Source organism: Rhinolophus ferrumequinum, chromosome 14, assembly GCF_004115265.2.
Source record: "Rhinolophus ferrumequinum isolate MPI-CBG mRhiFer1 chromosome 14, mRhiFer1_v1.p, whole genome shotgun sequence".
Taxonomy (NCBI): Eukaryota; Metazoa; Chordata; class Mammalia; order Chiroptera; family Rhinolophidae; genus Rhinolophus; species Rhinolophus ferrumequinum.
In genome coordinates this window covers 68,587,372-68,605,708 of record NC_046297.1, presented here as the reverse complement: position 1 = coordinate 68,605,708, position 18,337 = coordinate 68,587,372, and the positions used below count along the sequence as shown (strand labels likewise).

General features: G+C 42.7%; 1 protein-coding gene across 5 annotated transcripts in view; it reads right to left on the bottom strand.

The window, feature by feature from the left end:
* Positions 1-366: 366 nt before the first annotated feature.
* The window catches only part of KHDRBS3 (KH RNA binding domain containing, signal transduction associated 3), a 155,545-nt gene continuing 137,574 nt past the window's right edge, over positions 367-18,337 (bottom strand). For 3 of the 5 annotated variants that reach the window (XM_033126921.1, XM_033126922.1, XM_033126923.1), the window contains 2 exons: positions 11,103-11,161; positions 9,030-9,290 (listed from right to left, as the gene is read on the bottom strand). In XM_033126921.1, the coding sequence (XP_032982812.1) occupies positions 9,199-9,290; positions 11,103-11,161 (151 nt within the window). In that variant the 3' untranslated portion in view covers positions 9,030-9,198. Of the gene's footprint in view, positions 829-7,681; positions 7,740-8,667; positions 9,291-11,102; positions 11,162-18,337 lie in introns of those variants that run through there. The other 2 variants (XR_004425026.1, XM_033126924.1) reach the window with 2 other exon arrangements.

The window sequence follows — 18,337 nt, the reverse complement described above, 5'->3', positions numbered from 1 at the left end:
TGTGCTTAACACAATGTTCCCACCACGCACACTGTAGAAAGCGGATGCCTTTGAGGTAAGAAAGTGACAATTTAACAATGCACGAGACTGTTCTTGAAATTCCAAGACTAGGAAACATGTTGTGTGCGCTCCTAGCAGAAGGAATAAAACATATCCTCCCGGGGCGCACTGAATTAAAATCACAATGCTCCAGTAAAGGAAGACGAGAGAATGAACAGAATAATAACACTTCCACAGGGATTATGACCTTTCTGTTCCATAACAAATTACACAGAGGCATGAAAACCAGCTTCCTCTTCTGGCTGTACCACTCTGCTCCCCACAGAAGCCTTTATAATTAACCTTGCACATGCAAGAATACGTGGCATAACACTTTCTTATTTATTGGTCCATAACTGAGACAGATAAATCATTCTCAATCCAAAACACGCATAGAGTCTTGACTTCCTGCAGTGAGTTGCAGCCATGCACGCTTATCAAATGTGCAAATTTAGAGCTGCGCTGAAATCACCGGATGTTGTTTTCCTTGGTTAATAGTAAAGAAAAAGAGATTTGAAGGGGCAGCCTTTATTACGTAATACACAAAGCATTGGGGGTTTTTATTAGGAGACAACAAAATAAGATTGATTTTCTCTTTTTTTTTTTTCGTTTAATAGGCTTTTCAAATTAAAAAGCATACCATTTTATAAAGCATTTCACAGAACACAAAATTGTGCAAAAAAAAAAAAATACTAAGATGATTTTCAAGTTCCCAAGTGAATTCATTTACTGACTAGGCACGTTGGTGAGTTGACTATTCTTAAGCAGTCCATTATTAGAGAAAAGTTCCTGAAAGAGAGGAAAATGAAATATATTTGTACACATCAAGAAACGAATACTTAAGCTCTGTTGGGAATGGCAGGATTTAGGCAGAGGAAGCAGGCAAGTGGAAGTTCAATAGGAATAAGGACATTACGGGACACAATGCAAACGAGAACTGTAGAACTTAAGGACATAAAATACTTGTGTTCTGTAAGGCAGATGAATGATTAAAATAGTATGGTGGTCAAAACTGGACCTATTATGGCATTTATTGGACATGGACCTTCAAATATTACAACGTGAAATGAGTTCCGATGGATACACCCCGGCACAACCCCGCATTCTTGTCTTCTGAGAAGAGGCTCAACTGCTGGATATATTTATTTTTATTTTTTCTAAGACCTAACGATGTACTTTGATGTGCTATATGAGGCTGGACAATTAAGTTCGTGAACTCATCCTAGGAAAAGTGATACATAACTCATTGCTGAGTATCACTACAGTCACCTTCAAAGTCCTCCCCTTGGGAAGCTATGCACCGACGCCAGTGCCTAGTCCACCCTTCAAAGCAATTTTGGAACTCTTTCTCTGGAATGGCCATCAGAGCTGTCATCGTATTACCCTTGATGTCCTGAATGTCATCAGAATGTCTTCCTTTCAGTATTTCCTTTCTCTTCAGATAAAGAAAGAAGTCACTGGAGCCCAGATCAGGTGAGTAGGGAGGGTGTTCCAATACAGTTATTTGTTTACTGGCTAAAAACTCCCTCACAGGCAGTGCTGTGTGAGCTGGTGTATTGTCGTGATTCAAGAGCCATGAATTGTTGGTGAAAAGTTCAGGTCATTTCCATCTAACTTTTTCACGCAGCCTTTTCAGCACTTCCAAATAGTAAACTTGCTTACCTGTTTGTCCAGCTGGTACAAATTCATGATGAATAATCCCTCTGATATCAAAAAAGATTAGCGACATCGTTGCAACAAGTTCCCAAACTTAATTGTCAGACCTCATATACAACAAAACTGTTTTTCTAAACCCAAGTGGCAATCAGAAGGAAAAGAAAAACAAAACCCAACCACAGTGGAGATGTGGCCATCACCACGCTTACTTCTCACAGCTCTGGTCACACATGCTTGTCTCCAGGAGACCTGACAACACAAAGTGCGACCTGAAGCAATCAGTACACCGTTCGCATCTGCGTGTGACCCAGCCCCTTCCTGCCTCTCCAGATACCCGCACCTCATGTCCCAGCAACTGCTCATGTGTCCCCAAACACACGATGAGTTTGCATGCCTTTTGTCAACGCGGGCTCCCACCGGCATCAATCAGCCTGTTACATCCGACTTTTTTCTCCTCCCTGCTTCAAACCTCAACTTAACTGTAAAACCCAGTCAGGTTTCTTCTGTGTGGAACCTTTCCCTCCTAGCCGTCCCTCAGACAGAGTTCAATCACCTGTCCTTCACCGAGCCTTGTATTATGCACAGGGGCAAGCACAGTGAGCCTTGGTGCCACCTGCACAAAGCGTCAGTGTGCAGGGATGAATCAGATGCAAGCTATTATTTGAAAGGCAAATACTTTGGAAAGGTAAATGTCTAATAGAGTAAATCTATTGATCAGGGCTTTTTTTTAAGTAGTCAAGGAATATTTCTTGAATGGGTTGATGCCCCAGTGCTGTAAGGTATATGCAGTGGGACGAACTTATTTCTGACCTTGGAGGTGCTTCTGGGGGATGGAGGACGGCCACAAGACATCAAGGACAGTTCAGAATCAGTTGTTTGCCAATCTAGTGCTACCGTGTTTCCCCGAAAATAAGACCTAGTGGAATTATCAGCTCTAATGTGTCTTTTGGAGCAAAACTTAATATAAGACCTGGTCTTATTTTACTATAAGACCTGGTATAATATAATATAATATAATATAATATAATATAATATAATATAATATAATATAATATAATATAATATAATAATATAAAATACATATAATACTGGGTCCTATATTAATTTTTGCTCCAAAAGATGCATTAGAGCTGATGGTCTGACTAGGTCTTATTTTCGGGGAAACACGGTATCAGCCAGTACTTTCAGAGTGAAGGAAAAACAAGGTCCTTTTGGCATAAGGAGAGAGGGAAGACTTTGAAGAACTGGCAGGCTCTGGATGGCGAGAGAGGAGGAAAAGGCGGTCAGACACTGTGGAATGAGGTGCCCGCTGGGGTCCTGTTTCCTCAGAGACCAGGGCCCCCTCAAGGGCAGGTCCCGTCTCCTTGGCCCCGGTTCCTCCACCGTGCTTAGCACAATGCCTGCCAAGTGAGGGGCCAGCCCTCAGATCATACCTGCTAATGCAAACTGGCTCCAGAGGGGAGAGGAGACCAATCGGAGTTTGAGGAAAGCTTATGGGATTTGTATCACTTAGCTGTCCCTTAAGACACAGCCGAGTGCCCTGGAGAGGTCTGTACTGGACCCCACGCACCCATGCTGCCACATTCATTTGTGCAGGGGTGTAGCCTACCCCATGCCAGCCTCTGTGTGGTGTAAAGGCATTTTACACCCACTTTGAGCAGATGAATTTACTGTGGGGGCCTAAGTGCTAACGGCTGTACAGAGCAATGAAGACACACAGCGTGTAGGGTTCAACTTTCCTTCAGAAAAGCATGTTAAGATACACCATTAGCGTTATGGGGACCAACATAGTAATATCTATTGAAAAATGCAATGTCTCAATACATCTACTTTACAAATTTATTCTGCACATATTTACACAAATGTGTTCAATAACTGAGATCCAAGGCTATGCTTCCTAGCATTGTCTTTACTGAGTGAAAAGTATCAGAAGCCAGCTACATGCCTATCAACAGTTGTTCAAATTAGGGTTCATTCACATAAATATTATTCAGCCAATAAAAAGGTAGATTTATAGTGAAGATAGACAATGAACTCTAAGATATACTCTAAAGAGACTGGAAAACCATGTAACGTTTTGTAACTGAAAATAGTAATAATTAGAATAAAAATGGTAATAATTAATCATTAGTCTGTGGTCTGCCTATGCGTAGATGATTTCTAGAAAAATATACAAAACCAATACAAACAGCTGCCTCTGGGTGGTGGCTGGGGACGGGTGGGAATTTAGACCAACACTGCATTGTGTTCTCTTCTGGAAGTTTGGATTTTGTACCAAGCACATGTATAACCTACTAAATAAAGGACATATTTTGGTTTTCTTCTTTTTTTGTTTTTCCATCTCTGTTAACTATTCCTAACACTGCCTGTTAGGAGCCATATCGATTACAACGACAATGTCATTCTTTCATATTCATTGACTTGCTAAACCTTTACCCTAACAAACACTGTGCCAAGAGATGGGACGAGATGATGAAGAGGTTAGCGCCCCTGTATTTGAAGGCTATTGGATCAATAACCCATGTAAACAGAGGTTTGTGTAAAGCTCTTGTTGAAACACAGACTGAAAAAGGCTCTATCTGTGTGTCGGGAGTGGGGTAGGGCCAGCTTCAAGGTGAAGAGGAGACTGCACTTGGCAGTGGACTCACTGTACTCCAGCTTCTTAGCAGGACCCCGAGAGCCTTCATTCGATGCCCTGGCCTACCCTGAATTACCCTGTTTCCCTGAAAATAAGACCTCGTCAGACAATCAGCTCTATCTAATGTGTCTGTTGGAGCAAAAATTAATATAAGACCCGGTCTTATTTTAGTATAAGACCGGGTCTAATATAATATAATATAACATAACATAATATAATACTGGGTCTTATATTAATTTTTGCTCCAAAAGACATTAGAGCTGATTGTCTGGCCAGGTCTTATTTTCGGGGAAACATAGTACCTAATATAACTGAAGCTTCTCCACGACCATGTTTTCTTATAATTCCAAATATTTATACAAAGCAACCAATAAGAGCAAACACCTCTATTTGTGTCAGGCAGGCTTCTAATCTTCAGAGCAATCCTGAGGGAGATATCATTGTGCCCATTTTATGCATGGGGAATCTGCAGTGTAGACTGCAGTTCAGAGAGGGTAAGTAACTCACCCAAGGTTACAGAGCTGATGAATGACGGAGCTGGGATATGAATGCTTCCAAGAAAATCCTCCCTGTGTGGTTATCTTCTGCTCTCTCTAATGGCCCTGCTGGCACCTTCAGCTGCCACTAACCACCCCGCCTGGCATACATGTCTCTCTTCCATGAGTCTATGTCTGTCAGAGCCCTAGCGGTGCCTTCCCTGCCCATTTCCCCAGGAGACTGTGGTACCTTCAAGGACGAGACTCGGTCATTCATCACACATTTCTATTGCCTGCAGCACAGCTGAAGCTCAGTCAGTGTACGTGAATGAATACTGGTACTGATTCAACTCAGAACCTTGAATATAAGATTTGGAACCTACATACAAAGACTCACCAGGAAGGAATCTGGGCAGGGGTGGGGCAGAGGGGGTGGAAACGAGTCGGAAGCCCCTTAAACACCAAAGACTCTGGGTTAACGTGGATGGTTCCAATCTTGGCTCTACCAGTTACAAACTAAGTGATTTCACCTCTTGAAGCTTAAGTGTCATCCTCTGTAAATGGAGGTGACACTTACCTTCTTATAGTTGCGAGGATTCAACGAAATCATGTGTAGAAAGCGATAAGCGCATGTTTGGTCATAATGACAACTTGTAACCACGGTGAGTCACATAATATCAATACGAAAAGAGGAAGTATACACTAAGCATACTCTTTCAGAGAGCACAGTGGGACGATGGTTCGAGTTGACTGGAGGAGACACCATGGAAGAGGGCACTGAGCCAGGCCCTGGCAGACAGGCAAGGTTTCCAGGGCCAAGGACACAGGACAGCAGTACTGGTCTGTCAGCTCCTCACCTCCGTCAGACTTGAATCACGTGAATGTAAGGCCCATGTCTTATACATCTACGCATCCTCCCTGCCTCCTTTGCGTCCAGCAGAGAACTCACGCTCAGGAAATGTTGTCAAGTGAGAAAACGTAAATTTCAAGGGGGCAGACACGGGCGAGGGGAAAGCTGTGGGAACGACGCAATATGCTCCTAGGGACAGAAGATCGCTTGTCCTGACGGTCTCCCTGCTGAAACAGAAAAACGTAAGGCTTGGCAGAGCAGAGGGCAGCTGAGGGAAGCCCTTGGAAGCCAACGAGGAGAATTCCTGTTCACTAGTGTTCCTGGTGGTTCCTGCGAGCTTTCGGGCTCACCACCCCTTTTTATACTCCAATGAAGCTAGGGAGGCTTTTGAAAAATGAAAATAAACATAAAATTGCACAATTCCTATGAGTGAGCTCTAAAGACCACCTGGGAATTGACCTTCTAGGTACCAATCCTTAATTTCTGATTTAAGAAACCTACATTTATTTATTATTCAACATACCAATTCCTAAATGCATATATATATATACATATAAATGCATATATATATATATATGTATATATATATATGAAAGAAAGAAAATAGTGAAAATTTTCAATACTGTTTCCCCGAAAATAAGACCTAGCCAATCAGCTCTAATGTGTCTTTTGAAGTAAAAATTAATATAAGACCAGCCTAATGTAATATAATATAATGTAATATAATATAATATACCGGGTCTTATTTTACTATAATATAAGTCCCAGTCTAATATAATATAGTATGTATAATATAATACCGGGTCTTATATTAATTTTTGCTCCAAAAGATGCCATTAGAACTGATTGTCCAGCTAGGTCTTATTTTGAAACGGAATAACATCACACATTGAAAAAAATATTAAATGCCACAGTCCCTTTCTGTGCAAGAAAAGAAGCAAAAACAAAAATCAAAAACAAAAAACCCCCCCAAAAAACAAAAGGCAATGAACTTATTTCAGTCTATCACAGGGAAGATAACTATTTTCTTCCTCACAGTAGTTTAAATGTTTCAGGCTAATTTTGGCTATTATGAAAAAAGGAAAGCTCATATTTCCTATACATATTAAATATACGTATTCAACTTCGACAATTCAACTTCACATTATTGGATCACTTTCCAGGTTACAAAAGGCTCTGGCAATATTATCTCACTTAATTCTTAAGAACAACTACATGAGATAAGCTTCACTCTTTGTGCTGATGTGCAAAGTGAGACTTGCCCAAAATCACTCAGTAAGGAGCACAGCTCAAGTACAAATACTCTAAAAAGCAAGACTCTGGAATGTCATGTCCAAAGCAGTGTTTCTGAGGGAATAAAGAGAGGGGAAAAAAAAAAACTGTCTGAAAAGTGAGACTAAATGAATGATACCTTTCCTTCACAGATACCTAGATTTAAAAAAAAAAAAATATAGAATAATTTTATAAAACACATCTCATAATATTTATCTTATAAAAGTAATACTTTGTTTTCCAAATTTCAGAAAGGATAGAAAATCACACACACACATAAAATCATACTTCCACAAGCCTAAGATAATTGCTGTAAAAAATTTCCCGCATACCCGTGTAATTTCTTGCCCGTGAAGATACAGAGTATACAGTCCATTTAAAAAAAATAAAATGGGGGTCATATTACATACACATTAGGTTTGGTAAACTACTCTTTTCCTTAATGATTTGCAAATTTTTTCCATGTTGTTGACTAGACTGTTAGATTTTTTATAGAAGCAAGTAATCCAGTATTTAAATATTGTGATGACCTGAGCCTCCCACCTCTGCAGCTTAAACAAAGCTGACTGGATCTGACTTGTTTACATTCAGGAAGCTTCTTTTCTGACTGGAGGAGTTAATTTGCCATAATCACAAGTGCTGGTAATAGGAACCAGCATGGGACGTTTTCCACCCGACTTTAGATAAGCATGAAATTGCCTTCATCTTCCATAACACATCAAAATAATTGGCGCAAAGGCACTTCCTTACCTGTGTCTGCTCCAGGGACACACCAGCTCCTTCAGCTTTCCAAGACGGCTGCCATTTCCTACCAAAAGAAAAGACCTGTTTACTCAACGAGAAGGCACTCCCTCAAGAAATAAAAATTAAACATTTTACATAATCTACAATTAAAAAAAAACACCTTAAAGCCAAACGATTAAAGAATAACTTTATTAAATAGTTGTCAGTTTTAAGACGTGCCCTCAATTACTAACCAAATAACGTATTACCAACAACTAGTTATGAGGTTTTACATTTGTTTAATAGGGAATAATTGGCCCCAATTAAACTGACTAAACTAAGGCTTTTTAGATGACTGAAACAAATTAAACTTTTTAAAATGAGAATTTAGGTGATCTTAAAACCTTTCTAAAATGGATAATGAAACTTGCTAAGTTGTAATCTCCCTGGTTTTATTAGTTATATTAAGATAAATTAAGTGAGATTAAAATCTTATTTGATTTATTTACCTTTGAAAATGAAGACCGTTTAAGGGTTACACATCCTCAGCCTTGGCGAGTGCGACCTCAATTAGTCAGAATGTCTTTTAAAGCTTTGTGCTTATTGCTTCCAGCATGGAGCGAGGTGTTCATTAAGGTACCAAAATTCTCATAAAAAATCCAAAGTTGCACTAGTGAAAAAACGCTCAACAAGATGAAAACTGATCACATCTTTTTCAGAAAACTCAGTCGTTATTTTAAAACCAGTTTTTAAACAAGATTGGGTTTTGCGTCGTTTTAACGTGCCACTCAAGCAGGTTGATACCATTTGGACTCTTTAAACAGCATTTAAATCTACGGTGAGTATATAATGGTACATTTAATTTTATACCATTTTTAAAATAAGTTGTACAATGTTTAGTGTGACCCTTTTATGACAAGCATTGTTAAATGAATTCTTTCCCTGTTTACAACTATTTATGAAGGCCTTTTTAAATAAGAAAAACATGAAATTGTTAGCTCACACACACGAAATTTCTTTCAAAAGTTTATTTAGTATCAAGCAAGAAGAAACTTTGCTTAACACTACAGAACATTTCAAGACTTGAGTTACAAAAGAATACCACATTATTTGCACTTGTAATTGGCTTCTCTTTTTACGCATGTTGGCAAGAGAAAAAAAAACTAGCATATGGCTGAAAGATAAAATAACTAAATTCTATGGAAACCTTTAAAATGAAAGGTGAGGCTTATGTTAAAGGATGGATTAACATATTTAGTAAACCTATTTTTTGTTTGTTTGTTTGTTTAACACTAGTTAATCAAAGTTATTTTTTTTTCCTTTTGATGACCTATTTTTTCATATACAGACTGGAAATAACAAAAGTTTACATATCTTTTTTTTTTTTCTGCCCAAGTTGATGTTTCAACAAAGTAGTTTTAAGTTCCATCCATTCAGATTTTAAGCATTTGGATTTATTTAAAAAGGGATTGTTCGTAGAAAAAAATTACTTTGAACAGTACACAGGACGGGTGGAGATTGGCTATGTCACAACGACAGTACAATCAGTATCGGCCGTACGGCTGCTCTCTGTAGACGCCCTTGGCGGTCCTGGCTGAAGGTGCCTTGTGTCTTGAGCTAGTCCACTCCTCTTGCCCTAAAATCATAAGATGAATCACAATGAGATCATTGCCAGGGTTCCCACTGGTGCCATTTTTCAGAATCTAACTTAGCCCTGAACCAGCGGTAGATTTCATATTGAAGATACATAGCTTGGATGTACTGGGGAAAAAAAAAAACACAAGGAAATTTACTTTAAAACAAATTACAAAGACAATGGGAAATGGTCATCTCATTCGCACAATCGACATGGGAAAAAAAATGATTTTTTTGTATCTTAAACGGCAGCCAACTTCCTGAGAACTTTCCTTTTGGCCATTCATTTGACAAAAGCTCACAAGGTCATGTAGCACATGGAACTGTCTTTTGCTAAACATTAAGGCATTTACAAATGGAAAAGAGAATGGAAAAGAATCACTTAGATTTCTTCTAACAGCAAAAGCAAAGAAAACACAGATACAAATTTGTGAAGGCAAAAAGAGAAAAACAAGAGAGCAAAATGGGAACGGGAAGATTGGGGAAGAGAAATGCGGCGTTGTCTAGGTCCTTTCCTAGAAACGCTAGGTCAGAGTTGTAGTGGGTGGAAATTTATACCTCAATAGCAATTCGCGAATAAGAAAGAAAATTAATGACATACTGTCACCCACGTTTCACTCATAACACTAAATCCACACCGGACAATGGCGTTCATAACCAAGGGCATTCTATCATCTTTATGTCCTGAAATTAAAACAGGTTCAACCTCAGGACTTCCAAGTGATGGAAGGGCTGTGACAACAAGCAGTTAACACCTCTGCTGCAACACACAGCAATTTGAAAGTCATGTGTCCACAGAGACCAATTTAAAAAAGCTGCGAAGGAAAAATGCTTAAAATGACCTCTTCTTTTGACACAAACATGCAATCAGCGTCATCCCCTCACACTAACGTGCATCAATTTAAGTGTGCAGCAGTCAACAAACCAACTAGCTTCTCTTAAGTGTCTGCTTTGAATAACAACAACAACAAAATCCACAGTGTGGTCATCACAGCTTGGGGCAGGTGACATAACAAAATGCACTTCAAAAGGAACACTGGCAAATGGTTTTTCAGTTATGTTCAGAGAAATGTCATAACATCCATTAACCAGAATCCTGATTCACTTGCACGGGATCTGCTTTGCAATTGATTGAAGCATCCTGTCCTCTGAGCTCCTTGCCCCGCGGCAAAAGAGCTTCTTGCAGTCATTATGTTGCTGCCACCAATTCTTTTAATTAAACCCGTCATCCTTCTGCATACTGAGACTTTGCACATGGATTCCTCACTGAACTGAGAAGGGCTGGGCGGTCTCCCCGTAAGCCATGGAGACCTTGCCACCTTCCCCCGGGCTTAGTGCTTATGTAACCTTTATGGGATGTCACCCACTGTAATGTTTTTAGAGGATCTGAGATTGGTGAGGAATTAAAAGATAAAGGTGGGGGTGAGAGAATCACTTTAGATCTGGCGTCTCAATTGCTTCATTTTCCTTTCCTGCCGAGAAGCAGACACTTCAAAAAGACCCATGCTATCAAGTGGATGCAGTTTGGCAAATGATTCTATAAATGAGAAAATCAGCACACGGCAATCAACTCAAACAGAAAACCGAGGTTCCGAATCTGAATTCCTGCAATTTTCTGTGTCTTTAGTCCTCTTTAAACAGTAAATTTAAATCTTAAGGGAGCTTCTGAAAATAGCTAGATAGGCACAGATGACCTGAATGGAAGCTGCTGCATCAGTCTGAGCGTCTGTATGAATTCCCCTCAATTACGGAGCGGAGGTGCTTCCACAGGCACTTCCCCTGGGTTGACAGACCACGCCGGCCTCTCACTCACCGTAGGAATCGTACGTCTCTTCACTGAGTCCATGGCCATAATCATAGTAATCAGCACCACTGTAGTGAATGAAACAAAACACATCAAGGAAACACGTGAGCGCATGGGGCAGCATTACTGGGCCGTGAGTTTAAATCACACGCACGGAAGTATCTATAGCTTAAAGAAAACTAATACAGGGCAGGGCTAAAAACTGACCGGAGTCCCCACCGAGTTGACAAGTCTCTAACACAGAGGCCGGACTTCAGGGCCCCTTTCTTAGCCCCCCCCAACTTTAATACTTAATAAGTGTGTTGACGCCTTAACCACAGCAACCGGCCAGGCAGCATAGAGAGGAGCCTACTGTGTGCATGGGGGACACGACGATGGTACCTGTCCTGGAAGGACTGAGTCTGGAGCACAGACAGATGTGCAGGGTCCAATGGCAGCACCCTGTGCCAAGAACGAAAGCTGGGCTCCTGCAGGGAACTGTGGGAGCGGAGAGGGGAGGACAACCATAGCTTCTCTCCAACAGATGGAACGCTTCCGGGAGGCCAGGACTGTATTTCCTCTTCTGCCCTCACCTCCCAGAAAACGCCATGCTGTACGAACTGCGGGCCCTTCCCTTTGTAACACAGTAACAAGCACCAAGATGAAATGCTTCGTTTGCTCCGCACTAGCACATCAGCATCAGGAAGGGGCTGCCACACTGGACTCGGCGTCCATGAGGATGTGTCACAGGACAGAGGGCGAAAGGCTCCCCGCGGCCCAGTCCCGGCCAGCACCCTCTCGGTCTGTGAGCTCTGCAAGGTGCATGCATCCTTGAAATACCCGGGAAAAGGGGCCTGGGACCAGGGCCATTCTGCAGACAACGCAGAACAGGCTACGTACACACAGCGTATTTGAATTAGGCATAAGTGTTCGCAGGAACAAATCTGTGGAAAATCTAGATTACTGAAGCATAGCTGATGTAATTAGTTTGTGATGCTATTTTGAACGTCGAAAGAAGAGCTTCCATTCACCCGCTCAGGCCTTCCCATCGCCACGTGACCTTATTTTGTAGGGAAATGTGTTACCTTGGATTGTCATGGATATAAACATTCTCAACTTCATGCAATCAAGTCAGGGGTTCCAATCGAAATGGAAACTGATCTAGCTCAGCTGTTTAACACCTGAGGGAGTCGCCATGTGAACAATAAGAGCCACGCCGCGAGTGTCGCTGTCTGCCGGCGGCCGAGACCCCACGCAGCCATCACAATAGGCCTGAGGTTAGTCAAACTGTCATCCCATTTTACAGAGGAGGACGCTGCAGATCAGAAAAGCTAGGACGGCACCGAAAGCCTCACAGAGAATAGCATAAGGTGACACACTTGTGGGTTCAGCCCACCCCTGGCTCTCTTTCCCAGTTTCCTTCTCAGGTAAACGACAGCAGACTAATCACCAACTCCAACGACTAAGCACAGAACAACAATTCCTATGAGAGAGAGGCAGGCAATGGGATCTGTTCCTTTTTCCTCGAGCGTGTGGGGATGGGTCTTCACATCTGCTACTCCTTCTGCCAGAAATGTTCTCTCCTCTCCTTTCAAGCTACCTCCCATTTAGTCTTCAGCCTAAATGCTGCTTCCTCAGAGAGTGTTCCCTGTGTCCCGGGGCTGGGCCAGCTCCCATAACGTCACACTTTCCTCCTTTCTTAGCCCTCTGCTGACTGTCACACAAACATGAACTGAGTGACTGGGTCCCTCGAGAAGCGGCACGTCCCTCACGCTGGTGTGTCATGCTGGCTTCTTGGAGAATGTGATGCTTGAGCAATGTTCTGAAAGACGGGGACGGGGGCGCTAACCTGGGGAGGGGAGAAGGAATGGGCAGAGCCTAGGGCAGAGCCTCAAGGACCTCCAGGAGGAGGGAACGGTGTATGCGAGGCACAGACGCAGGAGACGGGCTGAAAAACTTGGGTGTCTACAAATACGCCCATCGAATACAGTTAATAAGTATTGATAAAGTGCCTGGACTAGAATATTCCTCAGCACAAAATGCTCCCTTCGTGTGCTATCTATAGGCCAGATCTGGTTATCTTGGTTTAATCTCGTCCTCACTGTGAACTAACTACTAACTACGTGTATGCATGCTGGTTATGACGTGGGCTTCCTGACGTGGAGATAAGACATAAGCTGTCTAGAATGCGCTGTGTTAAGCTCCACGGGCTCCTTTAAACGCTGCCGGGAGCAGAACAGTCACTCCCACAGCTGACCGACTACACAAAGGGGCAGTGGGCCATGTTTCCAAGGAGGCACATGCAGCCACATGGTGTTTTTTTTTTTAAAAAAAGTCTTCAGTTTGAGAACTGGCATTCCTAGAGAACCTGGAAGAAAGGAAGGGAGGGTGAGAGGAATGGAACCTTTGTGAGCTAGCCCCCTGCCGTGCGCATAGCTTCTCTATGTGCTCCATCTCACTTAACCTACATCAAATCTCTGCTTTTACTAATGAGGCAGCTGAGGCTCAGTGCGGGTGAGCCACCTGCCCAGGGTCACACAGCTTGTAAGTGGCGGTGTCTCAACTCAAAGCTCGGGATGCGACCATTGCTGCGTGCTGAAAACCTGTGCCAGAGGCGGACTGTGCAGGCATGGAAGGAAGGTCGCCTTCCACGGCGGCGCCCGCTGTACTCTGACCTGTCCTGCTGCTCCCTCTCTCTTCCCGAACATCCTACTTGCTCTGCCTGGGGCTTCCATGGCCCCTCGTCATGCTCAGAAACAGAGGTCAGGGTCCACACGAAACCCCCTGCCACATGATCATGACAAGTGATAACTGCTCCAATTCCCTCTCTGGTCTCAAATTCCTCCCTTCCCATTCTGTAGTCCTAATTTTCTCTCAAGACATAACATACATTTATGAGGAGAAAAGAAGAGGGACTAGCTGAAAAAGGTGCAGAGAAATTTTCATATTCAAAAAAAAAAAATCCAGCAAAAATAAGCACAACGAAAGAAACAACATGGCTTTCCTACGTCTTAAGGTTTTACAGCTTTAAATATGTGAATTGCTATTAAAATCGATTATCTTTCTCATCTTGAGGATGGAAATTTAGAAACAAGCCTTTTGATAAAACATCAGTGTCAAATATTGGTCAAGACATCTGAGTCTAAACTTGGTTGACCTTGGGAGAGCCGTCCGCTCACGGAGTCCTGTTGGCTTATCTGTCAGATCCTGGGCCAGTCAGACGCTGCTCTCGGACCCCGGGGCCTAATGCTCTCAACGGCTCGTCCCCAGCTTCTTCTCATTTTGTTGAAAATAAACTCGCTAATGCTTTTTAGAAACTCAGCACTAAATTAAATGAATTTCAGTCTTCTTTCCAAAGGTCAGCAGTTACATCGTGATGGCTGCTTAGACAAATAAAAACCTGATGTTCTTGAGAATTTTATCTTTGTTGCACAGATAAAATGAGAGTAACCTCTTCATAAAACTGAAAATAATTTCCTGTACTGAGACGGGTCCGCACTGTTGAACGTGGGGCTGTCCAGGACAGGCATGGAGACTAATCACCAGAAGAGTTGAACAACTTGCTTTCTGCCCAAACGCAGTCCCCTTTACTAAATGAACTGAGCGGTAATGAACATCAGTATAGATGGCAAATTTGTCTGTGAAGTGCTCCAACAGAGTTCAGCCTAAAAAAAAACTGGGGTGAAGAACACTGTCCAATGAACAGGAGGATAAAAGGCAGCAGAATTTGGTCCAGCAGCGGTTTGGTGATAAGACAATCTTAGTTCTGACAAGTGAAAACTTTAAACTGACATTTTCTATCATTTCACCCAGTTTCTGATTATTTCTTGCAAGACTGTCATCAAGCCGAGAAGCTGGGAGCAGCTGAGCCCCCATTGTCATACCTGTCAGTCCCGTCTGAATTGCTTTCACAGCATTTCATTTCGGGTACCTCAAATGTCTATTAACCAAAGACGTGTCCTATTTCCCAAGGATAAACTGCAAACCCAACATATGGCAAAGGGAAAACACACTACGAAACTCTCCATTGATGGATACAACCTTTAATATTAACAATAGGCCGGATACTCCTCATCTCCATCAGAGGGGCTCCAGGGAAGCCCCTCCCACCGTAGATCAGGAGCAGGCATCTCTCACTGGCATGAGGGTCCCCCAGGCCTTCTTCCATCCTTCTTCCTGTTTCAACCCATGTCAGGGGTTGAAGGAGTCTACACGTTCAGCATGATTCCTGATTTTCCCAGAGGTCCTCGATTCCATCAACCAGAGTCAATATCCCCCAGGACCAGGCTTAAGGAGCAAACTAACACTGGGACTGAGTCCAAGTCCATCGCTAGGCCTTCTACCCTCCATCAACAGGGCTTTAAGAGGACGGCAACAACTCAGAGTCCCCAGATGACACTGTCTCTAGGAACAGGATTTAAGAAGGAACTCTGGGCATTTATCTATCCCCTATCCCTCCAATCTCTCCAAGCCTCTCCACAGATTTCTACCTGGAAGTCACCAGAACTAGCGTCATTAGGCTCTTTGCTTATATTACGTCCATCTCAGGAAGCTCTCAATTTCTCCGTTACGCTTCATCCCCAACACTTGTAAAATTCTGCCCACCTCAGCTCCCACCCGTCTCAGCAAGTCTTAGACTATGTGCTCTGGAATTTATGGCTCATCACTGGCAAAACCCCTATATATTCTCAACCTCATCTCTGGGCAGTCTCTTACCTGCTTCCTCGATGGGAACTTGGTTCTCCTTAAATGACGACTCTTTCCCACAGCCCTCTCCGGTTTTTTTCTCTACCTCCCACAGCCCCTGTACGATGGGGCCTAGGGGAAGGGTGAGTACTCTCTTTGCTAACCCCTTTCTCCCCCAATCTACACACACCACTGCCACTATCAGACCACGGTGCTTCATTCTTCTGTACTAACACCCAGCTTTGAATCTCCCACCAGAATCACCGTCCTAAGTCTAGGTGATCAGGATGTGGGAAGACTATCCTGCCCACAAGCTACTCTCTCAATTCCCTGGGCAACGCTCGTTCACTGATCTCACCTCTAGTCTCCTTCAGCCATTAACTTCCGTGTCACACCCTACATCTTGCCATCATCGACAACTTAAATTTCCCCACCTTGCTTCAGTTTTATACATCCCACTCCATGATTTCCTCTCTAGTTTCACTCCTCACCTCTAGTAGTATGCTGACTATCCTTTCAAATAATTACAGTCATCCCCACTACTCTTCCTAAATTTTTCATCCCTTGTCAAGATAACCAGTGAATTCCAAGTTGCTAAACTGAATGGTCAGTTCTCAGTCCTCATGTTCTGTGACTCATCAGTAGTCTCTGACATAGCCAATCACTGCCTGTTCCATGATGTTCTGTGCTGCCTTGGCTTCCAGGATATTATACACCACGGTTTCCTTCCTACATCCTTGGCTACGCCTTACCAGTCAACCCGCCAGTTCCTCCTCTTCCTCAGACCTCTGAAAGTTGGAATGTTCCAGAGTTCAGTCCTTGGTCCTCTTTCCTTCTTTGTGTTCCCAAACTCCCTTGGCGATTTTATCTAGTCTCTTGGCTTTATAGATATACAATCTAAACAGCAAAAGCTCCCGACTGCATAGCCCCAGTCTGAGGCTCTCTCCAAAAGTCTACATTTCATGTACTAACCGCCTCTTTAGCATCTCCACTTTGATGTCTACCACACATCTCAAATTTAACAAGGCCAAAACGACACTGAACCTCTCATCCGAACCTACATCAGCTCCCCTCAAGCTTTCCTGCATCTCAGTTGGCAGTAATTTTGTCTGGTTTGCTCAGGTCAAAAAGTTTGGAGTCCCTCTTTTCACTGGCTAGTTCCTTTGCCTACAACACTCTTACTTCCAAATAGCTGTGTGGCTAACTCATCGAGTCTTTGCTCAAACGATGGCATGTCAACAAGGTCGACTGAAATTACAAATGCAATCTCCCTTGTCCTGGCAACCCGGACCATCTTCTGTGCTCTATTTTTTCCTGTAACATTATCCATCTTCTAACATACTCTATAGTTACTTATTATACTTATTGTCTATGGCCTCTCAGTGGAATGAGAACGTAAGCTCCACAAGGGAGGAATTTGGGTTTGTTTTATCCAATGATATACCTTGCACTCCCTTAGCACAATGCCTAGTACATAGTAGGTACTCAGTAAATATTTGTTAAATACACTAAATGAATGAATTACAAAAAACTTATTGAAAAACTGAGTAAAGACAAAGTGTTATCAGTGGGTAAAGGCAAACATGGGGCTATTCCTCCCACCTTACCCTCCATCAAATTCTAAAGGAGCAAGACGGAAGGACGGAAAGGCACTTACATATTTTGAATGTTGAATACGCTTGAAACAATAGTTAAATGAAGTCCTAAGCCTAAGTGTGCTCATGTACTCAGCAAACATTTTTGAGCACTTACTATGGGAAAGATACCATTCTGAACACTGGAGATACAGAAATGAATGAGATGTGACCTGTGCTCTCATGAAGCTACCACAGCTGGACACGTCAATTTCAACAGACCAGGTGACAAGTGTGAGTGTAGGACTGTGCAGAATACCTTGGGGTCAGAACCTAACTTTACTGGGAGGGTAGAGGAAGGTAAGGAGGAGGGTAGCACATGAATGGCCGAGGGACTGGAAGAGGAAGGAAGGAATGATACACGAGTGGGGGTCAGACTGCAAGTAGTGCATTAACTCTTGAAGAAGGGCAATTACTCTGCTAGTTCACCTGGTATACACATGGCACGACTAGCAAGGATGGATGGATGGATGGATGGCTGGCTGGCTGGCTGGCTGGATGGATGGATGGATGGATGGATGGCTGGCTGGATGGATGGAGACAGATGTAAAGCTACATACAGTATGTGTGTATATTTTTTTCATTTAAATTCATGATGACCTGATACATTAGGTGTTATTCTATCTCCTTTATATACAAGAAAATTGAAGCTCTGGAAGGTCAACTAAACTGTCAAAGGATGAACTTGACGTGTCAGTCAGGTCTGTGTGATGTCACAATCGATGCTTCCTCCCACACTATGCTGCCTCCTCTTACCTGTGACTCTAAGGAGTTGGGGTTTATCCTGTCAGTGAGAAAGTTACACCCGTCTGTTCACTCATAGCACTAATGTTCTCCTCATCTGCTGTTACGTTCACATGTGTTTGCACACTTGCTATGCCCTTTGGGTGTGAATGACAACTTGTGTTTTTCTTGAACTTCTGAGTGTTTTTCTTCTTCTTTTTT